This window comes from Cebus imitator, unplaced genomic scaffold, assembly GCF_001604975.1.
Source record: "Cebus imitator isolate Cc_AM_T3 unplaced genomic scaffold, Cebus_imitator-1.0 Scaffold111, whole genome shotgun sequence".
Taxonomy (NCBI): domain Eukaryota; kingdom Metazoa; phylum Chordata; class Mammalia; order Primates; family Cebidae; genus Cebus; species Cebus imitator.
Window position 1 is genome coordinate 143,674 of NW_016107426.1, and position 23,163 is coordinate 166,836.

General features: G+C 44.3%; 1 protein-coding gene and 1 pseudogene across 1 annotated transcript in view; both read right to left on the minus strand.

Moving 5' to 3' along the window:
• Nucleotides 1–23,163, minus strand: part of MCF2L2 (MCF.2 cell line derived transforming sequence-like 2) — a 235,861-nt gene that overhangs the window by 13,481 nt on the left and 199,217 nt on the right. Inside the window, exons 18-25 of the mRNA XM_037741919.1 lie at nt 23,028–23,094; nt 21,198–21,313; nt 19,253–19,322; nt 17,221–17,313; nt 16,468–16,560; nt 13,487–13,555; nt 10,021–10,146; nt 775–990 (exon numbers count right to left, since the gene is read on the minus strand). Of these exons, the coding sequence (XP_037597847.1) occupies nt 775–990; nt 10,021–10,146; nt 13,487–13,555; nt 16,468–16,560; nt 17,221–17,313; nt 19,253–19,322; nt 21,198–21,313; nt 23,028–23,094 (850 nt within the window). The remainder of the gene's footprint in view (nt 1–774; nt 991–10,020; nt 10,147–13,486; nt 13,556–16,467; nt 16,561–17,220; nt 17,314–19,252; nt 19,323–21,197; nt 21,314–23,027; nt 23,095–23,163) is intronic.
• LOC119472657 lies at nt 19,743–19,865 on the minus strand (annotated as a pseudogene).

Sequence of the window (23,163 nt, forward strand, 5' to 3'; positions counted from 1 at the left end):
GCTCACTGCAACCTCCACCTCCCAGGTTCAAGCAAGTCTCCTACCTCAGCCTTAAGAGTAGCTGGGACTACAGGCACGCGCCACCACGCCTGGCTAATTTTGTATTTTTAGTAGAGACAGGGTTTCACCATGTTGGCCAGGATGACCTCGATCTCTTGACCTCGTGATCCACCTGCCTCGGCCTCCCAAAGTGCTGGGATTACAGGCGTGAGCCACCACACCTGGCCAATTAACAGCTTTAGTCACAAGGGCATAAACGTGTATGTGTGTGGCTCATGTACGTGTGTGTGTGTAACTCATAGCTAACTGGCTATGAAACAGTTTCTAAACAGGCGAGAAAACAAGGCTTGGTGTGGGCATGGGTCCCTTAGACCCCAGGGTCAGGATAATGTCTGCACTTAGACACAAAGATGCACAGTTGAGAAGGGCAAGTTTAAGATGAAATCCAGCTCCTGTTCCAATCACTAAGTCTTTCACCTCTCTGCCTGGAGGAAAGAGGGTACTTCTGCTAATTTTTGTCTAGAGCGGCTACCGTGCAGTCTTTTTTCTGTGTCTAGTACAAAGGCACTTCTATGCCAGCCCTGGTCCTGTCCAGAGACTGGTTATAAGCTCTGACTCATGTCAGACAGACCTGGGTATGGATTCTGGCTCTGCTGTGTGGTATTTGGCAAGTGAACTTCATCTCTCTGCACTGCCGCTACCTCATCTGTAAAACAAGGAAAACAATCTCTTTCTGCATAGGGTGACTGCCAGATGCAACAGGACTCTCCTTACCTTCAGGGACTTCTTGAAGCTGTAACGAGGAAATGGTCCCTGGTCCGCGGGCTCCATTCGGATCTTACAGAACACGATTCCCTTTTCAAATAGGTAGACTTGCCTCTGACTGGGCTTAAATCGAATCAAATCCTTCATTTTATAACGGTCCTTGTGAATTGTCCAGACGCTGAAAGGGCTGTGCAGCAACAGCTCACCTAGTTTTCCAATATCATCCTTTTGGAAACACACATACAGGAAAAGAAGCCGTAAAACTACTTGGCAGAGAAAGAACCCTTACGTGGCCTGTTTTTTCAAATTTTATAAAGCATGCTTCTCTGAGGTTTACAATTCTAAAAGTGCTATTCAGGCTGATCTGTCACTAAATCAAAACTACAATTTTGTGAGCTTCACTGAGCGTGGTGCAGTTTAGTTACATAAGGAAAACAATTCAGCTATAAAAGGTAAAACTATACATAAAGAATGTTAGAAATACTTGAACTAGAGATATGGGTACTGTGATATTTTTGACTCATCATTAATTTTAACTAGCAGAATTCAATTTCCTCTGCATTATGTTTGATACAAGACAGTCTCCTTCAAAGGGACAAGAAATTAACATTTTAATTATGTCCGAGAGAGACAGAATTGTGGCTGCATGATGGACCCATGAGCATCTGTGTGTTCCATCTGCATCCTAACTTCTGCTTCAGGTGTATGAGAATCTGAGAATGGGAAGCTTGTTCTGGAAAGAGAAAGTTTAGCATGATCTAATCTTCACAACGTTATAATGGGAACAGTAACTGCATTCGACTCTGAGTTTTTCAGAGTGAGTCAGCGGTGCCAAGATAACACCAAATGACAGACTTTTTTTTTTTTTTAGACGGAGTCTTGCTCTGTTGCCAGGCTAGAGTGTCATAGTGAGAATTTGGCTCACTGTAACGTCCGCCTCCCAGGTTCAAGGGATTCTCCTGCCTCAGCCTCCCAAGTAGCTGGGACTATAGGGACACACCACCACGCTTGGCTAATTTTTTTTAAATTTAATTTTAGTAGAGATGGGGTTTCACCATGTTGGCCAGGTCACTCTTGAACTCCTGACCACGTGATCCGCCCGCCTCGGCCTCCCAAAGTGCTGGGATTACAGGTGTGAGCCACCGCGCCTGGCTGACAAATTTTTAAAAAGTCTGTTTGACTCTAGGGCAGACACTGCGATGCCTCTCTCTTCACCAGCAAGCGTGCCTTTGTCATGTGTCTGGCTGAAAGCCCAAATGAGGTGACCCTGCCTTCTCTGAGCTCTCTTCAAAAGACAGCGGACTAAGACGAGCTGGGAGCATGGTATTTTTATCCGGTATTTTTCAAAACTTCGATTGCTTAAAGCAGAGAAATTTCATTTCCCTGAATAAAAACACCAAAAAGAACAAATTATTTGAAGGGAACTAAGACAAATCTCCATAAGTTACCTCTAGCTGAGATAAATCCCTGTGATTTCTGAGTTAAGACTGGAAATATGTACTTCATTCATAACTGACTGGGCATTTTTATAATTTATTGTTTATATGTTGGGTAAACTCTAGATATCTTTTTAAAAAGAATTGACTTTACTTCTGAAAAGTTAAAAGAAGAACTTCAAGAGCAAGAAACTCTACTCATTGCTATGGTGTCTATGTTATTTTCTATGTTAATTTTTCATTTTCTTCTTTGGAAAATGTACGTATGTAGACTGTGGTGATTGCAACCCTCAAACTCCCAGCCACGAGGTCTTCCTCCCTAAAGGGCAAGGCTCCTGCTCTGTGTTCACAGGCTGGGTTTCACCACACTCCAAAGCAGAAGGGTGGGTCTGTCCATGAGGACCCTGCAGAATTTCTTCAGTCTATCTGCATCCACCGAGGACCCGCTCAAATGCCATCACCCCAGATCTTCGTGATTGCTTTTTCCTTTAAACCCAATTCAGTCTGTATTCAGTATCAACATAAACAGTGCAAGACATATGTTTTAATCAAAGCAACTGGTAGAAGTAGGTACTTGATATTTGCTGCATAAACGAATGTTATCAGCAGAGGTTGACCATCCATAATTCAAAAATCTGAAATTCTCCAAAATCTGGAAATTTCTGAGTGCCAGCATGACAGTGGAGGTGGAAAATTCCATACCTGATCACATGTGATGGGTGGGAGTGGAAACACAGTCAAAATTTTGCTTCATGCACAAAATTATTTATTTATTTATTTATTTATTTATTTATTTATTTATTTTTGAGACAGAGTCTTGCTCTGTTTCCCAGGCTGGAGTGCAGTGACACAATCTTGGCGCACTGCAACCTCTGTCTCCTGGGTTCAAGTGATTCTCCTGCCTTAGCCTCCTGAGTAGCTGGGACTACACGCACATGCCACCACACTTGGCTAATTTTTGTATTTTTAGCAGAGACAGGATTTCACCATGTTGGCCAGGATGGTCTTGATCTCCTGACCTTGTGATCTGCCTGCCTTGGCCTCCCAAAGTGCTGGGATTACAGGCGTGAGCCACTGCGCCCAGTCTTCATGCACAAAATTATTTAAAACATTATATAAAATTACCTTCAGTCTACATGTACAAGGTGTTTATATGAAACATGAATGAATTTTGTGTTTAGTCTTGGGTTCCATCCCCAACATAACTCATTATGCAACTATTCCAATCCTCCCCTAAAAAAAAAAAAAGTCCAAAACACTTTTCGTCTCAAGCATTTTGGCTAAGGGATACTCAAACTTGTAGTTTCTATCTTAAAATGTGTTCACTCTCTACCTCATTTTAAACATTTGACTTTTCTTACAGAAATAGATACAGTACAGGCAGACAGAAAATAACTGAGGGAATTAGGGCGGAGCCAAAGTGAAGTGGAGAGTGTGGTGCTTGCCTGTAGTCACAACTACTTGGGAGGCTGAGGCAGGAGGATCACCTGAGTCCGGGAATTTGAGGCCAGCCTGGGCAACAAAGTGAGACCCCCATCTCTAAAAATAAAGATAATAAATCAGATGAGCTATTCCAGAAGGTGTAGAAGGTGAAAAAAAATAAAATGAAGAGTCTGTATGTAAAATGCATATAATAAAGCCATTTAAACTTGCTCTGACCTGCTAGTAGACTTGGCTCTGACCTGCTAGTAGAATACAAAGGGAAACATGGTAAGTGATGGGATTTATGTCTGAAGACATGCGCAAACCAGTTGTTCAGGAGAAGCACAGCTATTCCTGTTCATAACACACAAGAAAAATTTCTCCAGTGATGTGTTGTCACTGAGCAGCGTCCTCAACCACACGCTGTGACAGACGGAGGAACATGTTTTGGGTAAAGCTGCTCGTAAGGACACGTTTGGTCAGTGAGGGGGCTCCGCTTAGAAGGAATTCTAGAAGAGGCTAGGATTGGGGAGGAGGGGATAAGACCAGCTGCACACACTCTAATGACTGTAGAAGATGGGGGGACCTTAGTTAAGGCATCCGCCAAGGCTGCGGGCTATTGCAGAGGAAACAGCCCCGACCAGAACTGCTGCAGAGGCGAACTCAGGCCGCAAGATTTGTGCTTTATCACCTCTGAGCTTTCCCTCCCACCCACAGCTGTGCAGCTGCACCTTCACAGGCAAGTAACCAGGGGAGGCGAACCCAGAGCACCGCCAGCAGCTGACGCAGGGCCCCAGCATGAAAACAACGTGCTCTCTCCCTGAGCTGCAGAGAACTGGAGGAGGCGGTGACCAGCAGGAGGTGCAGCTGTCAGATGCTTTACAGGAAAGCAGGCAGTGGAATAAACGAGAAGGAAGTGGGGTTGTGAAGAAGGTGAGTCATTAGAAATTACCAGGAAGAGGAAAAGATAGGACGTGGATGGAGTTGAAAGACAGTCAGCAGGTGGCAAGAGGAGGGCGAGCAGGCGTGTGGGTGCACTCGGCACGACAGGCAGGGCACGCAGGTGAGAACCTGGCTCCCTCCCCAGGCTGAGGCCCCAGGGCTGCTGTGGGTCCCGGGTTTGCTCAGTTCCCATCTCCAGGAGCCTGGCTTTGCCATCGTTGTGACTTTTTTTTTTAATACTTGAAGTTCTGAGTACATGTGCAGATCTTGCAGGATTGTTACATAGGTACACACATGCCATGTGGTTTGCTGCCTCCACCCCCCCGTCACCTACCTTAGGTATTTCTTCTGTTATCCCTCCCCAACCTCCCCACCCCCTGCTTTCTCTCCCCTACCGCCCAACCCCCAAGAGACCCCAGTGTGTGATGTTCCCCTCCCTGTGTCCATGTGTTCTCACTGGTCAACACCCATTTATGAATGAGAACATGCGGTGTTTGGTTTTCTGTTCTTGCTTCCGTTTGCTGAGAATGATGGTTTCCAGATTCGTCCATGCTGTGACTTCTTGAGGCTCTGCAGATCGGCTTTCCAGTAAGCCCACTATCCCTGGAAGTCACTGGAGGGAGTGGCTGGGTCTTCCGAGTCTGACTTAAATGTACAGGCGCATATCCTCTGGGTCACATTGCACAAATGTTCTCAGGACCACACATGTGATGGGACTGCCCATCTCCATGCCCAAATGCCAACCTCCAGCAGGCGAGCACGTGCCTTCCGTGGTGCTGGCAAAGGGCAGGCAGGTGCATTCACTGTCATCAGGGTGTGTGCTGTGTGGAGCTGCTCCACCTCCAACAGGAAGCTGCAGGGACATTCCCTGAGCTGGAGTGAGAATGACCTTTTCTACCACGTGTCCCTTTTCTTTCTAGCTAGACTATAGTTAATCTCAAGGTCGGAGATCATGCTGTGCAACCTCTTTCAGGCACTGCTCCCTAGTATGTATTTATTTATTGGCATTTAGTGGTGCCTGGGAGTAGGGGACAGGAAAGAAAATACTCATCACTGTGAGGGAAAATTGATTTATCCAAGGAGCTCATTCAGCGATGGCCCTGTACTGGGGGAACAGTGTTCCCCCAAAACGCATGTCTATGAGAACCTCAAAATATGACCTTGTTCAGAAAGAGGGTCTTTGCAGATGGAATTAGTGAGGATGAGGTCGCACTGGGTCAGGATGGGTCCACATCCAATGACTGATGTCCTTATAAAAAGAGAAAACAAAGAAATGGAGACGCACACTGAAGGAAGACAGCTGTGAGAAGCAGAGGCAGACACTGGAGTGGCGCAGCTGTCAGCCAGCCAAGGAACTCAAGAATTGCCAGCAGTCACCGGAAGCTCGGGAGACATAAGGAAGAATTCTTTCTGAAAGCCTTCAGAGGGAGCATGGCCTGCTCACACCTTGACTTTGGATGTTTAGGCTTCAAAACTGAGAGAATAAATTTCTGAAGTTTCAGGTCACGTAGTTTGTGGTTCTTTGTTCCGTCAGCCCTAGGGAACAAATATACTCCCAACTGTTTCCCACCAGTGACAAAGAAGTGTGGCCATGTCTCATGGTGTGTGGAAGGACCTGACGGTCGTGAACTCACAGGTGGAACACAGGGGCTACCTCAAACGAGCGGGTGGTAAGTTAGATGGCCTCCTCTGTACAAGAAGCGATAGCAAAATCAACCGGCAAATGCTGCCATGTTCATGCTTGGGCATTCTGTAGGTAAGAGCCCGATACAAGGATTTCAAATTTGACTACATCGGCCAAATGAAGAGTCTGGCTGGGAACGTGGACCTAGGGAAGCTGGCCTCAGCAAGAGCCTGTTTTGGGTGCCGAGGTTTCCATTCTTGGTAGTAACAGCTGATGTGACTGTCAGAAACTTCTTGCATAAAGAAGCAGGAAACATCTGTATAAATGTGTCCACACAGAGCCTGTGTCCAGAAATAATGAAAAGCAGAAGCTGTGGGAGTCTGTGATTACATAGCCAGGGACAAAGAGATTTCTTCCTTTCCAGGCTGAGCAGATCCCCACAGAACGCTGGGGCTGCTCTTTCGGCATCTGCTGGGCTCCAGGCACAGGGCCTGCTGCCTTACTCGCTGTTTAATCCTCACTTACTCCTGACAGCCACCTGTGATACAGGTATTGTGAGAGGGGAAGATGCACAAGACACTTTGGCCGAGTCACTAGGATTTTTTTTTTTTTTTTCAAGATGGAGGCTTGCTCTGTCGCCCAGGCTGGAGTGCAGTGGTGCGATCTCGGCTCACTGCAACCTCTGCCTCCAGCAATTCTCCTGCCTCAGCCTCCTAGGTAGCTGGCACTACAGGTGCCGGCCATCACATCAGGCTAATTTCATATTTTTAGTAGAGACAGGGTTTCACCACATTGGCCAGGCTGGTCTTGAACTCCTGACCTCAGGTGATCCGCCCACCTAGGCCTCCCAAAGTGCTGGGATTATAGGTATGAGCCACCGGGCCTGGCCATCTCTAGGATTATTTACTCAGCCCTATTTCTGCAGCTAACAGTGTGGTAAGAGAGAGGGAACTGAAATAGAAATAAAAGCTGGCCCTAGCCCACAATGAACTTGTAATAAAAATACATCCTTTAGTGATTTATATAAATGCGTTCCAAAAAGGAAGACCATTTCATTCAATCTTTACAGTTCAGCTTGGAACTTATTCCTGATAAGTCCAAATTTACATGCATCTCAATTATGCATTGGATTTGAAAAAAACCTTTCTTGTTTGTTTGTTTGTTTTGCAAATGGATAGAAGTAAAATATCTCCGTGTTCCACAAAACAAACTTGTTTGGAAAAAAGTTTTCAACTTTTGCGATTAAATTAGACCCAGGACAAATTGAGTATGCATAAAAGGGAGAAAATATAAACATCAGAAGGGAGGGCCAGGCACGGTGGCTCATGCCTATTATCCTAGCACTTTGGGAGGCCAAGGTGGGTGGGTTGTGAGGACAGGAAATCCAGACCATCCTGGCTAACACGGTGAAACCCCGTCTCTACCAAAAATACAAAAAATTAGCTGGACGTGGTGGCACGTGCCTGTAGTCCCAGTTACTCAGGAGGCTGAGGCAGGAGAATTGCTTGAACCCGGGAGGTGGAGGCTGCAGTGAGCCGAGATTGCACCACTGTACTCCAGCCTAGGCGACAGAGTGAGACTCCATCTCAAAAAAAAAAAAAAAAAAAAGAAGGGAATTTTTTCTAGTTATTTAATTATGATAATCTGATTATCACATTCAATTCTTTCCTTTAAAAAACCAGGTTAATACTGAATTTCAAGCAGAGAAACTAAGTGGTTCAACTCTGGATTCAGCCCTGCATACAGCATGTGATTATAAACACCTAGAACACAACGCTACAAAATGGGGACAAAGAGTCTCAGGATCATTCGATCTGAGTTAGAGGCAGTTGTTAGTCAACTCTAGTCAGAGTCAGATCAAGAGTGGGGTAGCACCCTGGATAGGGGATGAACAAGAAATAGTCCAAGGTGACAGCCATGGAATCTTGAGTGAGTTAACTCTTCTTTCCATGGATCTTCTTTTGAATCAGAACGTTGAAAATTCCAATGCCTACTCCTCCATAATTCAACGGGATTATTATTAACAGGATTATTAACAAAACTGTCAGGAGAAATTAGCTAACGTATTAGATGTCAAAGTAAGTTAAGTCTTAGAAGAAAAGGTACCAAAAAGTATCTGGCAAAGGCACAATTCTGAGGACACATGGTCAGAAAAGGTCCTTTGCTTTGGGTGTAAAATATCCAAATTCTATAAGCTGATTCATCCTATCTGCATGCAAACTGGCTGGGAATGAAATTAGGGCAGATTGTTATTTCCTCATGTTTTAACCATTCTTTTCTCACAGCCTCCTCCTCCTACATTTTCTACACTAAGAGTGTCCTGCTCTGCGTATTGTTTCCAAGACATTCATTAGATTCAGGGAAATGAACGTTTAATAGGGGTGGCTAACATGATTCCAGATTAAAAAAAAAAAAAAAAAGAACAGATAGATGCCCCAAATTGATCTAACAAATTGTTCCCTTGACTTTCTTAGCTGAAGAAGGAAGCACTACCAAGAAAATGATCCTTACGCACACCCTAACCTTACTCTGCAGCTTAAGAATACTCTCTTGAATCATGTATCGGTCATCAGCAGAGACACCCTGGTGTCCCAGGGGACAGTAACAGCATCATGGCTGGGATCACAGCAGACCTCATGGGGCTAAGTTTCTGAGATCCAGGGCCAAGAAATACCAGGCAGGAAGTAAAAGTATCTCCTTTTTCAGCCCCTGATAACTTGCAGGGTTTGATTTATGACAAGGAAAGAAAAGTCGTTTCCTCTACCAAGACCTCAGTACAAGGTATGTTCAAAACCAGGTAAGAAAAAAAAAAAGGAAGGAAAAAGTGCAATGTAATCACAAGTGACAAAAAGGCAGAAGGGGGTCACGGTGATGTGGTGTAAGAAGAATCCAACCTGCCGTTACTGGCTTTGAAGCTGAAGAAAGACGGCGTGAGCCACGCAGTGTGGGTGGCCTTTTTAAGCTGGAAAACTCAAGGAGACAGATGCATTTGTAGTCTCCAGAAAGGAAAGGAAACACCTTGATTTTAGCCTATGAGCCTGTGTTGAACTTCTAACCCTGGAACTGCAAGATAACAATAATAATAAAAAATTTGTGTTGCTGTAGCCACCAAGTTTATGCTAATTTATTATGACAGTGAAAGAAAACAAATACATCTGAATCAAAATCTAGAGTACTTCAAAGTAAAAAACAAAAGAAGTTGAGTATTGCCTCTGCCCCAGGCCCCCAGAGCCCACACAGTTACACGGGATATTTCGCCTGCAGTGCCTGGGACCAGCCTGCTGGACTGGCGCAGATGCTGGGGCTCAACTCCCCAGCGTGAGCCTCTAAATGCATCTCTTGTTTTTCTTTAGACTATTTGGATTAAAGCATGTATATTATATACTTTTGGGGCCTCTTCTGGGATCTGTGATATAAAACTGGGGCAAGAATATAGGACTTGTTTCCAAAATACTTTTCTCAGAGAAACTCTAAAGCAAGAAGAAACATCTTTTACTATTTTAATAGCGTCACGAGTTAGAAAATGAATTACTTCTTCAGGACCTTCCCCCTGCCCCTATATGTTCTGGCCCTTGACCTTCTGGTTTGTCCAGATAGTGGGTCAGTCCCACATTCAGAACTCTGAGGAATAAACCTAAGATTCCTAAAGACGCCAAGGTGCTGCTTGGAATCTTGTAGCCCAGGTTTCCTGAGCGATTTAGGTGGGCCTTCCTCAGAGTCCGGTTCCTTTACCGGAGACAGTCGCGCTGACTTTGCCAGGGCGTTTCCTCCCTATGGAGTATCGCACCTGCCTTTTGAGTGAGATGCTCTAAGGCTTGCTATGGAACATACCGGATATTCAGTCACTGCTGCTAGGTCCACAGCCAACTCACAGGACTGGATCAAATCCTCTATCACTGCCAAAGCTTGCTGTAGTTCAGTTGAGAATGCTGAATCCTTGGTTCTCTTTGGCCCATCCTGTGGAAAACAAATGCCTTATTGGAAATCAAAAGTGCGCCATCTACAAATCAAACCTCTGCCATCTACAAATCAAACGTCTGCCATCTGCAAAGTGACAAAGGAAAGCAGGAGAGAGGTGAGGAGCCGGGGATCCAGCCAACACCGACCGAGAAGGTGGATATTGACCTGTCTCCCTGCTCCCAAAGCATGGTGGCTAAAGATACTTGCCAGTTTAGGTTCTGATAGAGAGACAAGCAAAATCGTCTACGTCTGTGCATTGTATTAGTGAAGAATGAAGTTCATAAATCATGGACATTATATTCCTGCCATATAAGAAATATATAGAACTCAGCTTTTTTTTTTTTTTTGAGACAGAGTTTCACTTTGTCACCCAGGCTAGAGTACAGTGGTGTGATCTCAGCAAACTGCAACCTCTGCCTCATGGATTCAAGCAATTCTCCTGTCTCAGCTTCCCGAGTAGCTGGGATTACAGGTGTGTGCCACCATGCCCGGCCACTTTTTGTATTTTTAGTAGAGACAGGGTTTCGCCATGTTGGCCAGGCTGGTCTCGAAGTCCAAACCTCAGGTGGTCTGTCCACCTAGGCCTCCCAAAGTGCTGGGATTATAGGTGTGAGCCACCACACCCAGCCAGAACTCAGCCTTTTTAAAACATGGAAAATCCTAGCTCCTTTCAAATTGGCTTCTCACTCTTTTATACCCCTATTCCCTGGGACTTGTTGAAAAAAATACGATCTGGCCAGGTGCAGTGGCTCACATCTACATTCCCAGCACTTTGGGAGGCCAAGGTGGGTGGATCGTCTGAGGTCAGGAGTTCGAGACCAGCCTGGCAAACATAGTGAAACCCCATCCCTACTAAAAATACAAAAATTAGCTAGGCATAGTGGCACACACCTGTAATCCCAGCTACTTGGGAGGCTGAGGCAGGAGAATTGCTTGAATCCAGGAGGCGGAGGCTACAGTGAGCTGAGATCACGCAATTGCACTCCAGCCTGGGTAACAAAAGTGAAATCCCAATTCAAAAAACAAAAAAAACCAACTCACAAAAATTAGCCAGGTGTGGCTGCACGCTCCTGTAATCCCAGCTGCTCAAGAGGCCGAGGCAGGAGAATTGCTTGAACCCAGGAGGTAGAAGTTGCAGTGAGCTGAGATTGCACCACTGCACACCACCCCGGGCAACAAAGTGAGAGTTGTCTAAAAAAAAAAAAAAAAAAAAAAAAAAAAAAAAAAAAAAAAAAAAAAGAAAAAAAAAATACAATCTGAGCATCATATTCCTCTACTTAATGTGAAAGCCTTATTCCTAACGGTAAAATTATACTTAAAACCATCCCAGAGGAAGACATCTGTAAACTCCTCCAGAGACAAAGAACTCCACAGAGGCTGCTATGTGGAGATTTACTAATGATTTCCTCATAAGCCCATAACGTAACATTTGCATGCTGATGTCCGCCAACTCTGCCCTTCCTTCCTCTGCTTGTCCCCGGCCCTCCCCACATTGCACCACCATTGAAGATACCTAAGAGATGCGCCAGTGCTCTGTACCTCCCAAACATAAAAACACAGCATTCAGTGGAAAAGCAGTAACTAATGAAAGAGACCAATGTTCCAGTTCTAACCGCAGTGACATTTAGGATGCGACTGGGATGACTGTTTCAGGTCAAAAGGCCTTAGCATGGGCTGGTGGTATTTTATCACCCTGCCGCCTACATGCTGTATTTATCTGTTATCTGGTAAATGCACACAAAATGGTTTTGGTTTATTCTATGTATTTTTTTTAACATCTCAATTCAATTTTTACAATGAGGAACAGCTAGCCCTTTGCTGCTCCCCATCCAGCCCTGACTCTTTTTGTCCTCTACAGCACAACATAGTCAAAGCGTTTCCAGTTTTCTTAATCTATGCAGAAGCACTGGGCATTTGCATCTTTGGATGAGAGACATGGGTGACAGGGCTGATGAATGGAAGAGATCACACTGCCACCTCTGGACAACGTGCCAGGGATTTGTAGCTTCTCATTCATAATAAAGAAGCTTCGCTTCCTGGTAAAAGACAACAGACTCTCACCTGGATTTATTTTAACATCATCACTACGGGATTAAAAGTTCTTCTATCGTCTTCCTCCTTACCTAACACTGAATGCTCAGTTTCCTTTCAGATACTCATCTGCTCCTATCCCTCCCTCTTCCGCGAGCCCCCATTCACCAAACACAAGGTGGTTTGTTTTACACTGGGTGATGTAGGGCTCAGAAAAATCCTTAAAAACATTATTAAACTCCTCTGACTAGGGCTAGCTTCTCTTGCTCCAGGCTATAAAAATATTACCTGTGTCCTGAGCTGCTTCTGTTTTCAAGGGGTCCTTGTCATCCATTCTGAGCAGAAAGGGCATGCAAATGACTGCCCCATGAGACATGTCTCAAGCATTTCTTGTTAAAACCAGAATATTCTATAGGAAATGGAAAAGAAACCCCACTGCTAAGCCACAGATTTCTTCCTAACCTGGTTTGGTCACGGTCACCACTTCTTCTAAGGGATCTTTGGAAGACTCTTAGAGTTCTCTCTCTCTCTCTCTCTCTCTCTCTCTCTCTCACACACACACACACACACACACACACACACACACCCCGGATAACAAGGCATAACATATACAAATTAGATATACTAAGAGGTACAAAGAAGGAAACATAAATCATACATAATCCTACCATTCGGGAAAGCCACAGCAGACATTTTATCATATTTATTTACTTCCAGGCTTTTATGTATGCATTTTATCACTTAATTTTGTTTCCATTAAAATTCTTTTGGCTGGGCGAGATGGCTCACACCTGTAATCCCAGCACTTTGAGAGGCCGAGGCGGGCAGATCACCTGAGGTCAGGAGTTTGAGACCAGCCTGGTCAACTTGGTGAAACCCCGTCTCTACTAAAAACACAAAAATTAGCTGGGCATGGTGGTGGGCACCTGTAATTCCAGCTACTTTGGAGGCTAAGGCAGGGAGAATTGCTTGAACCCAGGAGGCGAGGTTGCAGTGAGCCGAGATCACACCATTGCACTCTAGCCTGGGTGACAGAGTGAGACTTTGTCTAAAAAAAAAAAAAAAAAAAAAAAAAATTATGTAGAAGGAAGAAAATATAACACCACTTCCCTTTGGGCTGCAAATCCCTACTTTAAAATTGTCTTTAACTTTTCTGTTTTTTTTTCTTGACTGTAAGTTATAGGATACAGACTATTTTTAAAAATCTAGATAATAAAGATCATAAAGTAAAATTGCTGTAAATCCTTTGACCCATAAACACCCTTAACAGCTAGTTATGTAAAACATAATATATAATATCCAGTACCTTAGCCGAGCCTCCTAGTTCACTTGGGTCTATCTCTGTATCTTCAGGAGACTTGAAATCCAGCAGACCCTGCATTAACCCAAAAGCCTTGTTGAAAATCAAAATGCAGATTGCCAACAAAATCCACTGTGCAAACTACCTGCAACCAGTGCTAAGCTGACTGAGAACGCGTCAATTTGTAAGAGGGAAAGAATAAATGATGTACTTGGCACGAGCTCTTTCTACAAACTTAGAATCATACTGGACACACTATTTTGTAGATTGCTTTTTCTCATTCAACAATATGTAATGAGTATTTTCCCATGATATTATATTTTTCTAAAACATGAGCTTTGATTGTGGTAGAGTGTTGTATCTTATAGATAACCACAATTGAATTATAGTCTCCCTTATCATTAAACACTTAGGTTCAACAATTTTTTTTACTATAATAATGATAATAACTTTTGTGCATTTTTCCTAAAGCCAAATTCCTAGAATGGAATCGTAAATGTTAAGAATCTGGGGCATACTTCCAGGTTCTTTAGAGAAGGACTGTGTCCCTGCCAGCTATATAGGAAAGACTGTTTCAGCAGCCCCTAGCCTACAAGGGGTAATACCATTTAATCAAACATCTTTGCCAACTGAATGAAAAGAGAAATCCACCTCACTGTTACCTGAATTCCTCAGATAACCAGAGGTGTAGAAGTTTTTTTTTCTTTTTTAAAGTTTGCTATTAGTATTTATTCTTTTGCAAACTGGTGCATCTTTTTGTGCATCTTTTTATTATAATTTCCAAGAGCTCATGATTCATTAAGCATACTGACCGTCTGTTATACATTTTGTTTACATTTTCCTCACGGCTTCATGACTCTTTGTCTTTAATGGTATAAGCTACCACCCATCACCCCCTCTCTTATATTTAGACAGGCTTCCCCACACCAAGATCCCATGATCCTTTCTGAATCACGAGGCAATCCATCCAACATTCATGCTCTTTCAAGACAGCTCCTGTGTGGGAGATGCAAAAGAAGCTCCGCCCTCGGATAGAGACAGTCCTACAGAGGAATACAAGGTCCTTCCTTTCTCCGCGGGCATGTGATGGCTTGAGCTGGCTTCACAGGCACTGTCAAGCTTAGCTGCGGGGACGCTGCTCTGGTCTGCTGTGGGTAGCCCCCACAGCTCCCCACAGATCCCCCAAGGAATATTTTGTAGTAATTCTATCTCGTTTCTTCAGTGATAGGCAGCTAACAAAACCTTCTAAGTGCTTTTAACCTGTATTATCTCATTTAATGCTAACAATCATACCAGGAAAGTGCTATTATTGTCTTAATTCTACAGGTGAGAAATCTGAGGCTGAGAGGTTAAGTAACTCATCTGAGTTCATGCAGCCTGGAAGAGTCAGGGCCTGGGGCCAGAGCAGGGCTGCTAAACTCTCGAGTCTGGGTTTCCAGTTACTACGCCCCACAGTCCTCTGTGTCTGCTACTGAACCTGGCTGGTGTGTAAAGGTCACCTCTATGGGAAGGCCGGAGTCTGGGCTGTGGGAGGGAAGACCGTCACTTATGTCCTGCTCACTCCTCACTGGGCCCAGACGTCGGACTTCTAGAATGGGAATGACAGTGACAATGGGCCGGGCAGAGGAGCATGAGGCCCTGAGTGAGAGCTGTGTCAAACATGCTCAGAGGTGCTGCTCGCTGGAGCAAGCAGATCATTATCCTCAGCTCTATGGTGGCGTGACAGTCTCAACACCTGAGATGACAGCTACGCAGCACGCAGAGCTTCCTGGGGCACTGTGTGTGCCCATCATCTGCTCCACAACCCTCTTACAGAGGAGCTTCTAGTTCCCTCATTTTACACAGAGGAAAACTAAGGCCCAAGAGGTCAAGGTCTCATCACAGGCAAATGGCAGAGTACACCAAGGCTGAAACTGTTCATGGAAAGCTTGAAAGGAATAATTTTGAAAAAAAATTTTTTTTACAATTATTTTTACAGATGAGGTCTTGCTATGCTGCCCAGGCTGGCCTTGAACTCCTGGACTCAAGGGAGGCCCCGTCTCTGCCTCCTGAGTAGCTGGGGCTGCAGGTGTGTCATCATGCTGGGCCTGAAAGGAGTAACTTTTTCTGAGCCAGATTGTTGGGCAATGAGCTTAACCTTCCTGAGTCCCAGTTTCTTTGCAGGCCAGAGCTTTGCTGGTATGTCTGGTTGTGGGGATCAAATAAGACATACACGTGGGAAATTAACCAGTGAACAGTAGGGGCTTATTTTTGTTTGTTTGTTTGTTTTTAATTAAGAGACAGCAGCCACTGGGCAAGAGCTACCTGAATGCCTCATAGAGGTTAATTCAACAGACAAATTATAGTGATGACCTAAACCTTTCCCTCAAGCTCACACATAGGAAACCAGCCATGATAGGCCCTTATATCCTGTTTGGGGTGTCTGAGAATGTGTGCCTGCAGATGTGCTAGTGTCAATGACTTACCACTAAGGAGGGGTAAGGATTAGAGACAGGGGGAGAGACAGAGAGGTGGGGGGGAACCACTTAGGCATTCAGGGTTCAGATATATACCAAAGTCCACTCTGTTAGGCTGCTCTCAGGGTAAGACCCTAAATCTAGAATGGAGATCAGTGCTGCAAAAGGAGAGAAGACTCCAGCTTTGTCTTCTCCCTTCCGTAAATGAAAATGCCCACAAAACAGTAACTGTGGGGAAAATCACACTCTTGCTCCCAAAGAGCTCTCCTCCCCAACCCAAACTCCTTAGTGACTCATGCCCTGGGCTAGACATTGGACTTGTGAGGGCCTCAGGTCCCCTAGACTCTGTGATTCTCTGGTCTTACTCCACAAAGAGGAGCTGATTTAGGGCTGGAGGAAAGAAAAAACCTGCAGATGGACGTATCTTCAGCCTTAGAAGACCAAGGCACAGCTCTACACATCTAACAGAAGAGCAGCCTGGTGCAGGCATCTGCTTTCCCAGCACAGAAAAGCACTGTCTCGTTGATTTACCTTCAACAGCATCTGGTATTTTAGAAGCCTCTGGCTTGGTCCTCTAAGATACTTAAAAAGAGGGAGCTTGTGATCCAGTTGGCGCTGGCATACCTTTAAAAGCCAAAAGAAACAACATAAAACAAACAACACACACAGAACAAAGGTGGCAGCATTTAGGTAGGAAAGACGACTGCTTTTCATGGCCAACAGGGGCAGCTGTGCTGAGCAGCTCCCTGAGGCGGTGGGGCTGTTCTGTCTCCTCGGGACAGTGTGTGAAACAAGAGAAAGAGGGAAGAGACGGCTTGGCTAATATTTTTACAGGCATCTAGGGAAGCAGAACCACTTATTCCTTTTAGTAACCAAGCTCGCTAGAAGACAGTGGGGCATTTCAAGTCCTTCTGAAAAGGAGGCGGCCTGTCTTCAAGCTGGGGGCTGGCAGAGTCTCTTTGGGCCATTTGGAGCTAGATATCACTCCAGGGAGCCCAAAGTGTGACCTTTTGGACTCAGTTTCATTTTTAAAACCCATCCTAGAAGAGGACACTGGTTTCCTCACCAGACTACGGGTGCTCCTCACAGCCCGATCCCACAGAGACCAAAGGCAGTGTCAAAAATTTTCATGCATCATTTAAAAGTATGGGAACACCATAAACGAACAGAAATCCCAATGCCAAATTCCTCTGCCTGGTCCCACTTTTGATCTCTTTAACTATTTGATGCACAGAAACATTTTCCAGGAACAATCTGTGGGAGACTTTGTCTTCTCAACATTACCCCAAAGTAGGCACAGTCTTGACACTCTTGCCATATTGCCCTAGCTCGGGGCAGATTCTTGTGGTATTTAAAATATATCTGAAGATCTTCTCTCTAGGTGGGAAAAAATTAGAACAAATGACTCAGGTAGCATTTTTCGGTAAGTGGACAGGATAATACAGTTTATTCATTCATTCAACAAGCCAGAGTACTCTAATGCGTAAGGAGCTGGGAGTGCACGATAAGTAATCTTATGTTGGGGGGTGTGTGTGATGGAGAGATAGACAGAAGGCGATGAACAACCATAACTACGAGACACAGACAGGCACAGAATGCTGTGGGGGCATCTACAAGAGCTATTGGTAAATAAGCAAGTAGACCCACAAACAGGAGCTGGTTTTTATCTAAAATGAAAACCATTCTTTTCCTGCTCTTTGCCCAGGACGCCGACATCTCCCACAACAGATCTGCAATGAGCGATAAAACAGGCAGAAAAAAGGCTGGTGGTTGACGGCCCCCCTCTTCTCTCTCCCCACCCTCAAGCTTCTTGTGGTCAACGTGACGTCAACCCTGCAAAGAAGCCAAGAAACGACCGAAAGATGGAAACACTCAGAGGGGAGATGTGGCACACTGGGCAACCAACTCATCTCTCAGTCATTTGGGCAACACTCACAGTGCCAAGCTCTGCCTCAAACACCACCTTCAACCTGTAGCACAAGACTCTGAGACAGGAAAAGTGATGTGACTATTGCAGAGCTGGAGAGCAAGGAGGACTCGACACACTGTTCAACCTGTATTCTCGTGGTATCAAAGACACTGAGACGTGGGCACACATCTGCAATACCCCGGAGAGGAAGGACGCTCCAAGCCTCTGGCGTCAGCTTGCCAGCTTCACTCGCTCTATCAGGGAGCCTGGCCCACAGTGGCTGTGCTGGCCACAGACCCCATGCTGCTCTGGTGGAGAAGCCCAGGCAGCCACCTCCTTACAGAAGTCTGTGTCCCTATCCTCCTGCTCAGGCCAACTGTGGATTTCTTTCACGCAACACAGACTACTTCTTCCCTCACAGCTTCAACGATGCCTATTCTGCTTCCAAATACATGGCTATAGTGGATGACTTCCATTTCTGTGGCTCTTCCTCTCTCCCAGTAGGTTCTAAGTGGTCATTTCAGCATAAGAACTACAGCAACTCTGTCATTTGCTATTCCCTCCAGGAAAAATATCACACACACACACACACACACACACACACACACACACACACACAAGACAGATGGCCCCTGAGAAATGTTCAGACTGGTTAAGGAGCTAGAATAATAACTCAGAGCTTGACAACAGTATACTATTGACCTAAATTGCTCTTCTAAAGGCTAACAGTCCAAAGTTCTTTGGAGAAAGGATGTCCACTAACCAGCAACATAAAGTCAGGTAAAGTTGGGAGGCCGACTCATGTTTGCCATTCAAAGGGCAGATACAAGATCTACCGTCTTGGGAAATTTCAAGTATACAGGACAGTATTATTCATCATAGTCACCATGCTGTGCATGACATCTCCAGAACCTATTCATCTCGTAACTGCAAGTTTGTACCCTGTGACCAACGTCTCCCTATTTCCACTAGCCTCCGGCTCCTGGCAATCACCCTTCTACTTCAATGAGCTCAACTTTTTAGATTACACACACACACACAAACACACACACACACACACACACACACGGTAATAAATGTATTCATTTGTGCTTGCCATTTACACAGGAAAGTAAGGGCTGACTTTAACATGATTATTTTAATTTAGTGGGAGCACAGACCTACTCTCTCGAGAACACAATGTGCCAGAAGTTCAGGGTGTAAGTATATCAAACCATCATGTTGTATAGTTTGAATATATGTGATTTTTATTTGCCAGTTATACTTTAGTAAAGCTTGGAGTGGAGGGAAGCAGGTATGTTTTTAGACCATTGGTGTTTCCATTTGTGCTTGCCATTTACACAGAAAAGCAAGGGCTGACTTTAACATGGCTATGTTGATTCTGATTTACTAGGAGCACAGACTTACTCTCTTGAGAAAGCAACGTGCCAGAAGTTCAGGGTTCTCAGCACACTTTTCCAACTCTTTCAGAAAAGTCCTGGAAAAATAAAAGTACACAAGTAACAATGTTTTGATTTTTACATGTAGATAAGTAATATTTTTTTGACACAGAGTTTTGTCCTGTGGCCCAGGCTGGAGTGCAGTGTTGTGATCTTGGCTCACTGCAACCTCCGTCTCCCGGGTTCAAGTGATCCTCCTGCCTCAGCGTCTGCCTTTTGGGTTCAAGTGATTCTCCTGCCACAGCCTCCTGAATAGCTGGGACTACAGGTATCCCACCAAGCCCAGGTAAGTTTTGTATTTTTAGTAGAGATGGGGTTTCACCATTGGCCAGGCTGGTCTCAAACTCCTGACATTGTGATCAAGGTCAACGGCCTTGTGAGGCCTGCCTCGGCCTCCCAAAGTGCTGGGATTACAAGCGTGAGCTACCATACCTGGCAGGAATTAATTTTTTTTTCAGTCTCCGTAGAGACTGTCAAAAATTGTCAGTGCCGACTACATTGCAAGTCGTCATGGCAGGGTATTGGGAAAAGTTTTCAGTTAGCAAACCTCATTGGCTACAATATTGCCACTGTGCAAAGCTGATAATTAATTTTTTAAAGTACAATCATATAAGGTTTTAAGAGGTGCCTAGAAAAATATTCTCCAGGCCTTCTTGCTCTTGCCTTATCTTCTACACATTGACTCAGGAAAAAAAGCCGTATTCTGAGGCATTACCCTGATTACCCTGAAATCCCTCACAGCTGTTCTGATAATTCTAAGCACTAGTCATAGACAGCCTGGATACACTCGCTGATGCTCCCTGTTACATGAAAATAACATTTACAGGAGCTGCTGCTGTTGCTATCACTAATATCATTGAGCGCTTACTGCACGCCAGGCATAAGCTAGGTGCTCCACAAATAATATCTCATTTAATCCTCCACCAAACGCTGCGAGATAGGGTTTCATAAATATAAAACCTGAGGCCCAAAGAGGCTATATAACTTCTCTAGGGGAAGCAGCAGAAATGGGTTTCCATTTCAGTTTTGTGTCTGACCAATGGACGAGGGATGGGGTTAGGAACATCTGTGGTTGAATTTACCAAGCAGTTTTTCTCCCTCTGTGAATTAGGTGTGCAATCTTTGGGTCATCATAGTGAATAAAGAGAGTCAACAAGTTACCATTCCCACATGTGGAAAGGGTTTGAAGATGATTTCCAAAGTCCTCCCAGGTTCCTCCAAGAACCTCCCAGGTTCCTCCAAGAACCTCCCAGGTTCAAGTGATTCTCCTGTTTCAGTGTCCCAAGTAGCTGGAATTACAGGCACGCACCACCACATGTGGCTAATTTTTGTATTTTTAGTAGGGAGGGGGTTTCACCACATTGGCCAGGTGGGTCTCGAACTCCTGACCTCAGGCGATCTGCCCACCTCAGCCTTCCACAGTGCTGGGACTACAGGTGTGAGCCACTCCTGCAGTTCTCTAGAACTCAATATCCAAGCAGCCTTGGGTTCAAAGTACAACTTGTTTGAGAGTCAGCATTTCCTAACAAACACCCTAGTTCCCAGCATCCCCTTATGATAATGGTATGTAGATGTGTGTTTCTATTCCCTATGCTGAGCGCAGTGCCTGGCACAGAACAGGTGCTCAAAAAATGCTGATGCATGAATAAATAAGCAAAGGAACACTCAACTGTATCCAACACGGATTTCTGACGCTGGGTGCACGTTCCTTTGATGTCTCTTCCCTTTCTCCCCCGGAGCCTGTGGGGCTTCTCCCCTCCTTTCAAGCCAACCCACCCCAATCCAATCCACTGACTCCAAGCTGCTTGCTTACACCTGAAAACATCTAAGCGTTTCATCCCCCAATTCCATCAGTCTCATTTCTACCCTTCTCTTACTCTCCATTCCCTCTGACAATGTGAATAACTGTATACCTGCTGTGAAATTCGTAAAGTTCTCTAATATTCCCAAAGAGAAGGTCCTTGTTATTCTGAAGGACGTCTGGAATTAGATGCTTTAGCCACATAAAATCCATTGGAGTGATGTATCCCTGCAGAAGTGGGAACAAGGTAAGTTTTACAGACAGAAACATGCCAGAGACCATCTGAATCAGCTACTCCCAAAACCACAACCTGAGCGAAATCACGGGAGAATCCGATACACTTGTTTCTTGAAAGTTACTGTATCAAATACTTCCTTTTGATTTCATTTTTCTCTTGTGCCCACTTTCAGAAGGAGAGGGCTTAGTGACAATGATAATAAAATGGCATTTTTGTGGGAAGAGCAAGTATATTTAAAAATGTTTATGTTATGCAGGTTTAATGTAAAAGAAGGGAAAATGTACCCATTGTTTCATGACCCGATACAATTACTAATATTATCATAATTATTATTTTTGAGAGGGAGTTTTGCTTTTCTTGCCCAGGCTGGAGTGCAATGGTGTGATCTCAGCTCACTGCAACCTCCGCCTCCTGGGTTCAAGTGATTCTCCTGTTTCAGCCTCCCAAGTAGCTGGGATTATAGGCACGTACCACCACACCTGGCTAATGTTTGTACTTTTATTAGAGATGGGGTTTCACCATGTTGGCCAGGCTGGTCTCGAACTCCTGACCTCAGGCAATCTGCCCACTTCAGGCTTCCACAATGCTGGGATTACAGGTGTGAGCCACTGTGCCCAGTCACTATTATGTTTTATTATATTTCCTTCATGAATTTAAAAACGTTCATTTTATATGGTTATAATCATAGTACATATATAATTTTGTATTGTTTTTCCACATAAATTTCAGAATCAGCTTGTAAATATATATGTTGTTTTTAATTTAAACTTATATCTAAGTTTAAAATTTTCAATGTTGAAATAAATTTTCAACATTATTCAGCTATTAAAAAATAATTATTTTGGATATGAAATTTTTACATATCCAAAATAATTATTTTTTAATAGCTGAATAGTGTTTATTCAGCATGTATATCATAATTTATTAAACATTCCCTTTTTAGTGGACATTTGGGTTGCTTCTAATATTTTATGGTTAAAAATGTGATTATAAATAATTGTGTACTTACAATTTTTTCCTTAAGATTATTCCCTTAGAAATGAGGGAAAATGAGCAGTTTTACTCTTAAGAAAAAAGGCTACTTTAAAAAAACAAGAACTAGGCCAGGCATGGGTGGCTCATGCCTGTGATCCCAGAACTTTGGGAGGCTGAGGTGGGTAGATTACCTGAGGTTGGGAGTTCAAGACCACCCCGACCAACATGGAGAAACCCAGTCTCTGCTAAAAAAATACAAAATTAGCTGAGCGTGGTGGTGCATGCCTGTAATCCCAGCTACTTGGGAGGCTGAGGCAGGAGAATTGCTTGAATCTGGGAAGTGGAGGTTGTGGTGAGACCGCACTTCAGCCTGGGTAACAAGAGTGAAACTCTGTCTCAAAACAAAAACAAAAACAAACCAAGAAATAATCTTCCCTTATTAAAGTATCAAAAACAATTTATAATATCCTTTGTTGGCAAGAATATGGTAAACCTATTTGGGCACTGCTGGAATCAGGGCGAACTGACGTAATTCTTTGGAAACTATTTGGCTACGTGGATCAAGAAATCACAGGAAGGCTGTTATTCCTACCAGTGACAATTGTCGTATTATAAAACCTGAAGCCTGGTGGGAATTCTGGAGACTTATGGCAACCATTTTGAGTCTCTTTGTACAACACGTCTGCAGTTTGAATACATGCGTGATACCCTCTCCCCAAATCTACTTACATCAATTATGCTTTTAATCTCTTTTATATAAATCTCTTCCGTCTCCAGCAAGTCACATATAATGCGCCTGAATCACAGCAGCAGGTGGGAGGGTGAAAGAGAGAGAGACAGAGGGAGGGGAGAGTGTTCTTTTAGA